This window comes from Perkinsus marinus, assembly GCF_000006405.1.
Source record: "Perkinsus marinus ATCC 50983 genomic scaffold scf_1104296975926, whole genome shotgun sequence".
Lineage (NCBI taxonomy): Eukaryota > Perkinsozoa > Perkinsida > Perkinsidae > Perkinsus > Perkinsus marinus.
Window position 1 is genome coordinate 37,049 of NW_003200605.1, and position 11,445 is coordinate 48,493.

Genomic DNA, 11,445 nt, shown 5'->3' on the forward strand with positions numbered 1-11,445 from the left:
TGCATCACACGTAATTTGGTGAAGGTCAATAGAGCCGTCTCGGGGTTATTGACGGACATCGTCTAGTGATGTTGAAAGTAGCTCCGCCGAATCGACAGTATCGCTTGTTAGTAACAGTGGCAGAGCTCGCTAGATGACTCGTGCTCAGCGTCGCTATATTCTCGCTCGCTCCATAACTATCATTCCTCGATGTTCAGCTCTACAGATAAGAACGTTGATTAGCATGCTCCAATGTGTGCACGTGACTCACGTGACGTGAGTACTATCGCATGCGTGTCGCTCCATAGCTTCGCACGCACGTACAAGTGGAGGAGCCGAACTAGTTGTTATTGGCAGAGGTATGAGTCTACTACTTGTTAGTCCATTCTTACCTCACTCCTTGTCGGCCGTGTTGGTGACGTTTTCAAGCAATCATTCGCGAGCCTCGATCTTGAGTCATTCGGTGAAGGATCGGACTTGTTATCATGATATCAGTTATTTCACCATCCTTGATGTTCTTCCGTGCCGCTGCAGTAGCTCTTCTATCCCTAGCCCACGTGTCTGCCTCCTCTTGTGGACCCAACAAATGCATCGGCTTCGCATTTACTGGTGGATTCCGCTGTAACTGGAAGACTGGGAAATGTGGAGCCGGTCTATTGGGTCTAACCCCGACCGACGTGGATTGTGCTTGTTGATTAGAAATCGGGTGAGATATGATGTAACCTATTCTTGCACTTTACACGATGAGTGCTTCATTTCTGCTGTCTTGACCCTGTTCGTTCGAGAGCGGCCACCTCACCGTCCTCCCGTGCGGGTGTGGTAGCTCTCCTATCCTTGATCCAGTATTTGGTGTCTCCGCATCATGAAGGCGTCCTACCGGCGCGAAACACGCCTGGTTGATGCCGTCTGCGCCTCACAGAACATTGAGCCATTTCTTGAGAGTGCTCGTTCGAGGACATTAACTTCACGCATGAGCACCGCACTCGGTGGTGAACTCATTTGAGTCAAGTAGTATGTCCAACAAAATGATTCTGAGGTCGGTTCGAAGGCAAGTATGCTGCCTATTATATGTAGTCTAGATGATGTAGATTCTACATTGTTCTACATTGTAGAACAATGCTTCTTTCGAAACGCGATTACGTTGTTGTGTTCAACTTGAAGTCAATTTGTAGCAAATCTGCAAATAGGAGTCGACTTGAACAACGATGTCTATCGAATCGATAGACATCGATAGTATCAATGACAATTCATCATATCTTAACGGTCGCGTACTATCCGGCAGGCTGTAAACCAAGTAGGGGCTGTAAGACCGCCATACTATGACGATGTTTGAGATCTTGCCTCAGACTCAAACGCGCGCGAACATTTGTGTTGAGTGTTGAGCAACCATATGGTTGGACCGTTCCCCTGCATGGTGAGAGTAGCGGAGAGACAAGACGAGAGCCACGATGTTATTAACGCAAGCAGTGTCTCAGCCACCGAGCCGATTTGATTTGATTTGATTTGATACTCGCGTATGTCTTCTGCCAGAAGACTTCTGGAGCCAATTAAAGTGTTCACCTCTCCGAGTCCGAGCAGTCGGAAGAGTAGACTTCCCCCCGGGAAGTTCCCGGGCTCGAGAAATTTCCGTGCATTGAAATGCTCCTACACTCCGAGTGCCGAGTCCGAGTACTCGGAGCGACACTCGGACTTGTAAATTCCGTCTTGGCCCAAGACGGAATTTACAAGTCCCAAGACTCTTGGGACATTTCTTCTCGGAGATTCTCATTGAAGTGTGAGTAATCCGAACTCTGAGTAGCACATTTTTCTGAGGCCCTCAAGCTTTCTGCTCGATGTGGCGGCCAAATCGCTGGCATAGACAAGAATCCACTAAGTGAGCCAAGTTGTTGCCGGAAGATCAGCCTCAGGTTCAGCAAATCACCAAAGATCTCCAGGTCTGCTCATCCAGAGAGGTCCACGACTCTCTCCTTGATGCTCCATCGATGCTCTGGGAGCACCTTTCGTCTCAACTGAGTAATACTTCAAATCTAGAGATGGAATACGATGATCTGGAATCCCGTCATGTGCAGCGCGGCGCCACTGGCCGCCAGTGACTGGCGTCATGATGCAGCATAAAGGAGTAATCGAACGAGTTACTGTTGACGGTCGCCGGTATGTGAATTCACTCGCACATATGATCAACACGATCCGCCATTCGTCCTCCATCGCCAGTGGGACTTACTGCCTCTTCGATGGAAGGTGAACGATTTGTGGCCGAGCCTGTGCCCTCCATAGCAGTGTCAGCAATGAGGGCTTCGAATAGGGCGTCGAAGTAGTCACGATCGCTGCCCAGCTTGATGCTACGCACCAACCAGTACTTCCCCTTAGCAGATATGACCGCGAGAGCACTCGCTAACCAAAGCAGAGGTCGAATGGGAATCCCATGTACCAGACCTGTGTGAAGCACCATGCTTAAGATCGCCCTTGCGAAGTCCAAGGGTGCTTGAGCAGTCGTTGAAGTCCAACGGTTGGACTCCCGCAGCGACATTCCCGCTGCCTTCAACCCCTACGTCATTGGATACCATAGCCGAAGCCCAGTTAGAGAGGAATGCCTTAACCCCTCTCAGGGGTATGGTTCCGAACTCCAAGAGCCTGGCCAGGAGATAATCCGTCTGAGCCGAAGATATCAGGCTAGGGTCGAAATCAAGTGAGAAGGATTTGAAACCGGGACCAAGAGTGAGAGATGTTCTCCATTTCCTAATCTCTGTGGCGTCTTGGGGTCAGGGTGCTCCGGCAAAGGAAAAAATGAGCGAGGAAATGGCGAAGTGGCAACGAAGTGGCAAGAACTGGCAAAATAGGCGTTTCCACAGGGAAAATTTCTTGGCCCGCCTGTTGGCGGTCCTGCAGAGAATTTTCACCTTATAGGGCAATGATCGCCTGTAATTCAGGTCTGCAGAGCGGCTCTGCCAGAGCCTCTCACACTGCTCAGCCAAAGAGTTTAGTCCCCCCCCCCTGCTACGACGTGACCGCCCAATGAAGTTCAGCTTTGTGTTAACGATGTTAAAAGGTCTCGAAACGTCTAGCCGTCTCAAGTAACAATTGGATAGAGTCATACTTGATCTGTCGGGCACCAATCTCTCTACGGATCTCTTCCCGCAGCTTCACAATGAACTGCAACTGCAACTGAAGGTCATTGACCTAGTCGATCCATTCTCCTCCTGGGAGGCTGTCACATAGATGTTAGGGATCAACTTCTGCAGATCATGATGGAGGTCCAGAAATCGCACAGAGAATTCTTCTACTGTCTCATCAACATTCTGAGACATAGCATTGAACCTGGTGAGTAGTCTACTCACCAGGTTCAATGCTATGCTCGATCTAAGATCGAGTCTCGATCATCGAGAGTCTTTTCCTCCTTAGGTTTCGCTCTTTCAGAAGATAGGAAACTCAACTTTTTTGCAGTTGTTAGTAACAACTTGTTACGACAGTCCTCTTCCGACTTGGCACTCGCGACTCGCGAGTCGCGAGCTCAGAATGATACTGAGACTCAGCTAACCTCACCAGATCGAAAGCCCTCTTATCTTGCATCACTTGCTGTTTCAGCAGAGCAACCCAATTGATGCGAGAAGTCATCTAAATCATCCGTCGATCTGTAGCCGGCAGAACGACATTAGGTAATCTGAGGCCAACAATAGTTGCCGATGACGATGATGAATCATTGATGATGGCCGATTATCACGAATCTGAGTCTTCTGAGCCACCACTTCTGTAAGCTGTGTCAGCTTATCATTCAATGCCTCAATCTTCACAGTGGGAGCATCAGACATTTCTCGGCTCAGCCCCCGAATGTTGTAGGGTTCAGGACAGATATGAACTTAGTAGTGATTCTATACCTTTCAGAAATCTTTTTGGCGGATTAGGCTACCGATTCAGCGGATAAGGAAGTCACCTTCGCGGATAGGGCCCTCCATTTAGCGATGAGAGTCGAATAGCGAAATCAATTTCGCGAATAAAGACATCAATTTCATGATTAAGGAATGTAATTTCACGAACAAGGACATCAATTTCGGGGTTAGAGTTCCATGTACATAAAAGATTCTTCGTGCTGCTAGAATTGAGTGATAACGTGTAAACGAATCCTTCATGCTGCGCAGAAACATCCTCCCCGAAATTATTTCTGGGAAGATGTAGCCCAGGCGGAACCAATGACAGCAATGAAAGCTCATAGGACAGTCCTCGCTAGTATCGCATCGTAATCTCTATTACCTCACCTGATCGTGTTACAAGCTACACGGGATGTTACTTAGATCTGGAACGAAATTATCTACTCGTGATCGCTGTGCTTTCTGTCACGATTCAACAGGTTTAACTCCCTCTACACCTCCGTCTAACGACGCGACTGAACCACCAAGAAGTACATCTACTTCGAGATCACTACTTGTTTCTTCAACTTCGCCCCTAAGTCGTCCCGTACAGCTGCAACGGCTCGCAGCCCCAGGCTGAAATGGATAAGATAAGATGCCTTATTACCTATTATGGCTATCCCAAGTGTTGTTGAGTCAACCAGTGCGGGTGTTAATACTAACAACTCTATGCCACATAGACTATGTGCATGCGTGCAATTTTATAGTAACACGTGTAATGTTTTTACGGTGGTCCCTGACTTATTACTGCTATATCTGCTGTGCCACGGCTGCCCACAATCCATTGCCAATCATTTATAGCTATTGAATGGCAATGGTCTAGGCACATTGGTGTTCAATACCTTTTCTTTGCGAACTTCCATCTCGGCCTCCTTCCTTCGATGTGCCTGCGTGCAATATTGCACAATCGGCTGTCCTCTGGCGCGCGTTGTTGCGTTTTTTGCCCAGATTTGTCGCAACATCTGTTTGAATGCCACCTTCCCCAGAAGTGAGCATGTGGGAGTCCAGTGGACGAACAGAACAACGAGGCGATGGTAAGCCTCCTCCCCTTCTTTCCGTGAGAATCCTTACTCTCAGATGATCGTCGAGGTGGCTATAGCGGATGGAATACATCATATAAGGGCAACAATCAGTCCAACTGGAATGGTAGTCGTTATGGTGATAATAGTAACCGAGGACAAGGCAAGGGTTGGTCGTGCTCAGAGATCGTGCTTGGTTAAACCTTTGTCGTTATAGGTGGCGAACGTAATTGGACCGTACAGGGTAATTATCGGAACAATGGTTACAATGGGGGAGGATATAGAAATGATCGCTATAGTGGAGGCGCTAACTGGAAAGGTGGTAGACAGTCGGGTGGTGGCTATGGCAAAGGAGGTTATAATAATAACGGTGGTGGAAAGGGATATGGCAGAGATCGATACGATGACTTGTGGGTTGATAGGAGTATCTCGAGGTGTGGTATGGCGTTGTTCAGGAGCTGGGATGCTGGTATCGATTGGGACTATGAGAAGCTAGCACAGTTCAATAAGGATTTCTATGTGCCTCATCCGACAGTGGAAGGTCGAAGTGAGGGAGAGGTTGATGATATTAGAAGAGCTAATAGAATTCAATTAATTGAAGCTCACGGGATGAAGGTAGTACTCATTTGGGCCTATTTCGTATCTTTCCGGAAGCGACCTTGGATTCCTCTCAGTGCCCCAAGCCCGTGACCACTTTCGAGGAATCTAATTTTCCGGATTATCTGGTAGGCTCCATCGGCCGTGTACAGCTGCTGCTGCTCAGCATTATGCTGTTCAGATTTCCACCCTAAACCAGCGCTTCCCAGGAGGGCATCCATCGGCCATCCAAATGCAGGGTTGGCCCGTGGCGAGCAGTGGGAGGGATCTCGTCGGAGTTGCCGAGACCGGTAGTGGGAAGACTCTGGCCTACCTCATGCCGGCCATTGTTCACATCGCCGCCCAACCTGAGGTCGAACAGGGTGATGGACCGGTGGCCTTGGTCTTGGTACCTACTAGGGAGCTGTCACAACAGGTAGGGGAGGGGGATGAGGGAGTGAAGTAAGGGTAAGGTCAGGTTCATACCGAAGCGAAGCTCTTAGCCGAGTCGATGCTGCAGATCGGATCGGTTCCGCTGAGGATTGCCTGTGTGTATGGGGGACAGCCCAAACGGCAACAAGAGGTGCGTGTGACGGTAGTGAATTTCATGGCGCGTGACGGTGATCTCCTCAGAGGGAGCTGTGGACCGCTCCGGAACTGCTGGTTGCGACCCCAGGTCGTTTAATTGACTTTTTGCAGAATGGAGCTACCAACCTCAAGCGTGTTACGTGAGAAAATGCCGCGACTGGGAATCGAACCGGGGACCATCCGGTAGGTATCTCGTGATTGACGAGGCTGACGAGATGCTCGCCTTGGGTTTCGGGAGGCAGCTCGATTCTATCTGCTCGGCAATCCGCCCCGACCGTCAAACTCTCATGTGGAGTGCCACCTGGCCCAGGGAGGTAACAACGCTACTCGCGGAAAAGATGTTTGCTCTCTCAGCTGGGTCTAGAAGTTTCCTCACTAGTTATAGAAGTTTACATACAAATTTGGGAAAAAGTTTACAGAAACCAATGAAAATTCCCACAATTTTCCTCAGAAATTCCGCAAGTGTCACCTACACATGTAGGATGGATTTTAGATACAAGATTTGGCACGCAAGCACTGCCGAGAGATGCCCGTGCATATCAACATTGGCAGTCAATCGTTGGCTGCGTGTCACCAAGTGAGGGGGGGGGGGAGGCGGTGATAGGGAGGAGTAGATTGGGTGTCGCTGTAGGTGACGCAAGATTTTGTCTTCCTCGAGCATCCCGGGATGAAACAGAAAGAATTCATGGATAATGTAGTAGTTGAATTGATGGGAAGTGGTCGAATGGAAGGTGATGCAGGTAATTCCGAAAGTCTGGAATGTGCTGGAGAGTAACGGAGAGGCAAAAGCGTTGATTTTCTGCAATACAAAGAGAGAAGTCGATCAGCTCACGCAGCTGTTGCGAAGTCAGGGGTAGCTCTTGCTTCACGAGAGGTTGACCATTGCTGATGATCTTAACAGGTATAATGCTGTTTGCATTCACTCTGATAAAGAGCAGTCTGAGAGGGAATGGGTATTCGCACAATATAGGGATGGAGATGTGCGTTTGTTAGTCGCCACCAATTTGATGGGTAGTAGTTCGAATATTACCTCGACGATTTGAATCCTCATGTCAGGTCGAGGAGTTGATATTAAGAATATTCAGTTCGTCATCAACTATGACATGCCGCAGAATGTTGAAGAGTACCTCAGCATCCCTGTCATGTCTCTTGTAGATAACTTGGTTTAGGTATGTCCATCGTATCGGACGAACCGCCCGTGCGGGAGCACATGGTACTTCCATTACTCTGTTCACAGCACAGGAAGGAAGGCATGCGAAAGATCTCGTTGATATCTTGAACGAAGCTGGGCAGAACATTCCTGAGTTCCTGTTGATGTTGAAAGACAATCCGTAGGGATGTCATGAAGTGGCTACTTCACTGGTTCTCATTTCTCGTCCCCTATCAGGTATTGGCGACCGGGTTTCTGAGAGATGAATTGGAGTAATGTGTGATGAGATGTTGCGAATTTGATTTGCTGATCTGCTGTGAATCTGCAGTGTTCTTTCGGAAGCTGGGCTTTCTACGTTTTTCATATATATTGTTGAGTTGTTACGGGCGAGGGAAGTGTCAGAAAGGTACGGTGTTGACACGCAGGTTGCAGTTGAGTATAGCCGTTGCAAATTTGCAACCTCTGTCACGGCAGAGTCTCACTATCCGGACTTGGATCGGAGTTGTCATGGTCAGCAGACGAGAGCGAGTGATCGAGAACGAATGCAAATTCATGGCTGATAATACCTACTACATGTTATTCACCCGATGCCTGTCTCTCGCTCAGTGACATTGGCGCCAACAAGGAAAAATGTTTGCCGTTGTGGATGGTCAGGTGAATTTCACGGACAGTATGAATATGTCGGTCCCGTCTTCGGGTTTTTTGTACAAGCCAGCTGTATGGTTCAAAACGTGTACTTAATGCTTCGGTCCAACAGCAGAGTTACGGGAGTAATTTATGCGGAGTTCTCGTTATTGCTAGACTTACTGTGGTTGTTTTTAACCGCCAGCGGTTTCGTCTTTCGGTGTTCGATGAAGCTGGTATGAGATACCATTCGGCTGCATGTATTACTAGGAAACTTTCCTAAGGAAAGAAATTAGCAGGTTTCGGGAAATCTTTCCCGCGCTAGCTAGCATGTTATTCTCACCTGAAGGGGAATTCAATACCTGAGTTTAAAGCTTTTATGAGAGTTCTAAGAGTGTAGTTGTCAATTGAATATTCCTCAAATAATTCCTTAATATCGGACGACGATGATAAGCGTTCATTGATCACCCAACTAGCTATGTCTGCACCCTTATCAGAACTCTTGCCGCTATGTATCATAACCACACTTATTAGTGAACATAATGCCTAATCTATTGATGATTTCCGAAACCATACCTTTGACTATGTTACTTAACATACGAAGTATAATCACTAGCGGCTGGTAAGTCTCAACACAGTGTACTAACTTAAGCTGTAGCCTAAGTCCCAGGCCAGTAAGAATCAGAAGCTTAACTCACTCCTGTCCTTAGTCTAACCTTTAAGAGCACTAGGCAAGTGCTCGAGCAAGGCCTCAGCACGCATGCAGAAATACGTGACGCCACCGGTGTCACGGCGCACAATACAATAACAGTAATAACACAGCAATACAGTCAAATATAAACACCGCAAAGCCGTATAATGTTTCATGAGTCTCCGTACACTGCGCTGGAGTGCACAACGGCCCGTAATAATTACGACATAATTTAGGAGTCTACACTTGTAGACTACAAGGAATGAGGTTATACGTTGAGACTTGTTAAATTGCGACATGTATACTCTTCGGTAGACGCAGGACTGTCCTTTACTCCCCCTCGCGGTGAGGGCCTCACTCACAGTAGCGGAAGGCAGGTCGTTTTAAGACGTGTGAAAAAAACCCAAGTCGTAAAATTTTACCCGTGCGAAAGCATCCCAAGAATTTAGTACAGAAGTGGAAGTAAAGTTTTACCCGGTGTCAAAAGTTTCTTTATCGGAAAAAATAAAGTGAGTAAAAACGTGCAGAATTTGGTACAACAGTGGACATTTTACCCACTACAAAACTCAATCGTTTGCGTGCGAAAAAGTCCTGATCCGGCATAAATCGCTCACCTATCATCGTTCAGTACAAAAGTGGTTTAGTACAGAAGTGGAGACACGCCCCCCCATGCAGAATCGATCGAACAATCGATTTCCAGCTAACCGTCCCTCAAGCAACAACTTGTACTCTTCTTGTTATTAACGAACTCAACCCTCTCCAAATCAGTTCTACAGCAACCAACATGGACCACAGGAACACATCGCGCGCGCCAAGATGATCGATATGTCAATTTAAGGCAAAACAAAACTCCTTCCCAAACCAACGACTCTTATCCTTGTCCCTAAACTTGTGAGCATGAACTAACGAAGGCCGTTTGGGATCCCACGGCTCTACGGGAACAGCCGACGCCTCTGAAAAGTGTAAATATTGACGGAAAAAATAAAATCAAAAACATTCCTCACCGTAACAACGTCCACAGCTTCGCCAATTCCACATTTCTCGAGGCATAAGCCACTGACATGAACATCCAATTCTCATATGAGAGTTGAAACACAGTTTCCCACTTTTTCTCTTTTGCATCGCTCCGCCGCGATTTCCGCCCGCCTGACTTCCTTCTGAATCTTCTTCCACCCACAGTAGGGAGCTTTTCGCTCACAACAAGCGAACCTGCCGAGATCGACAATTGCGAAACTCATATTCTCTCCAGAGTTGCATTTTCACTCGTGAATGAACACTGGCGTTGAGGAATAGCAAGATGTATCAAGATGAGCAAGATACTCACCTTTCCTTGGTGCTACTCCTAGCTCGAGCCACAGCCGCTTCCTCAACTCTCGCCATCGGGGCTACATCGATTTTAGGGTGCAACATCTTTCTAATTTGCAATTTTCCGAAAACCGGGGGAGTTTCTGTAGTCGGGAGGTGCATAAGTGGATTAGACAGAAATCGCTGATACCACAGACGGTCCGACGCAAATATTTCATCCTGGAATACGAAATACTACAAAAAACCTCTTCAATTCATTCACACATTCTTCTGTCAAAACAGCACTGTCATTGCGCCTCGATCGTCTTAACGGAAGAAGGGACAATAGCAACGTCACAGGAAGGTAATCAAAGCTTAGCTTTCTAACGAAGGCTTGCGTGGAAAATGTGTTTTGGATTTTTACTAAAATTGGAAATTCCTGAGCTCGACTGAAAATTTTTTAGTCGAGCTCAGGAATTTCCAATGCTACATTATACAGATTTACGCACGAAGAGAGGTCAAAGTGTTCAAGAACCCGCAAGATTTGTCTCTCATCCTCACCAACACACGTAGTTGGTCATATACCTATTTCTTCACACCACCTGGGAGAATCTACAGTTGGAGTTAACCCATAAGAGATCGACCTGTCGGTGACCAGTGCCGCCAAAGCTAGAAGTAAGTCTCACCTGAAGTGTTCATAGGCCCGTAAATAACATGAAAAATATAATTGGAATTCCGAACAAATGGAAGTAAACTGAGGCAACTTCAAGTTCGTCTTGTACAAGGCGACCGAGGAGCGTCTTCATGGGGTGCGCCCAGCTAGGCTGTAGAGGACGCTTCTACCACCCTTGTAGATGCGCCTCAGCTGCTGGAGTCACCATTCTCATCACCGACGGCCCTACGATAAAGTTACCTCATCCATACTGTTGGTCTCCGCGGGGTTGTCATGTCAAACAACGCATTCAGCTGGATGGCGAACCATGGAGAGAGTATGTTGCCTGTTCATATCGTTGCCCAACTGCTCTGTAACAAGGCTTATGCGGTGGAGACGAAATAAAGACGTATTATGGAGTGGCCGCTGGAAAGGAGTGAAGATTATAATCAAAATTATAGACCATGGGCGATTGATTCTCAGCTTAATGGCACCAATCCACAAGCCTGCACATCTCTGCTCGCCTGACTCTGATGATGGTTAGTCTGAGCGAACAACATCATTTAGCTAAAACTATGAGCGCCATTCTCATCGGGGGAGCTGGCCGTTTCTCACAGAGCCGTTTCATCTACACAAGGCGAAGCGGAGCGGCGCGGTTGTATCTTAACTATTTCCAGACCGTTTGGGTGATTTGTTCCGACTCACGGCGGGCCAGTCGGACGAGAATACTGGAGCGAATGCCATTCGTGATTACGCTTCACAACTACCAGTTCCACAACACCGGAGTAGACAGATGGGAGTCTTCTAAGATAAGGATACGGAGTCGGTCTTCTGCGTGCAAAGATACGGATCAAGTTGCCCCAGCCCACCGGGTAATACTTTGTCATTACTACTGTGAACTAGACTTCCGTAGGGCTCCCACGGAAAACACACGAAGATCCACCAGACGAGGCTCGTCTGGTGGAACGGTGGGCAAGAGG

General features: G+C 47.7%; 2 protein-coding genes across 2 annotated transcripts; one reads left to right on the forward strand and one right to left on the reverse strand.

The window, feature by feature from the left end:
- Window positions 1-2,140: 2,140 nt before the first annotated feature.
- Pmar_PMAR004443 (hypothetical protein) lies at window positions 2,141-2,543 on the reverse strand (the record flags this gene model as incomplete). Its single annotated transcript, XM_002764943.1, has 2 exons — window positions 2,141-2,370; window positions 2,408-2,543. The coding sequence occupies 2 exons, from the start codon at window positions 2,541-2,543 to the stop codon at window positions 2,141-2,143; spliced, it is 366 nt and encodes a 121-aa protein (XP_002764989.1).
- A 2,280-nt stretch (window positions 2,544-4,823) lies between these two features.
- Pmar_PMAR004444 (RNA helicase, putative) lies at window positions 4,824-7,575 on the forward strand. Its single transcript, XM_002764944.1, has 16 exons — window positions 4,824-4,915; window positions 4,959-5,069; window positions 5,118-5,310; window positions 5,356-5,515; window positions 5,575-5,625; window positions 5,679-5,912; window positions 5,973-6,059; window positions 6,110-6,204; window positions 6,252-6,378; window positions 6,558-6,641; window positions 6,696-6,758; window positions 6,805-6,917; window positions 6,966-7,075; window positions 7,121-7,187; window positions 7,234-7,395; window positions 7,452-7,575. The coding sequence occupies exons 1-16, from the start codon at window positions 4,852-4,854 to the stop codon at window positions 7,471-7,473; spliced, it is 1,743 nt and encodes a 580-aa protein (XP_002764990.1). The 5' UTR covers window positions 4,824-4,851; the 3' UTR covers window positions 7,474-7,575.
- Window positions 7,576-11,445: the final 3,870 nt, after the last annotated feature.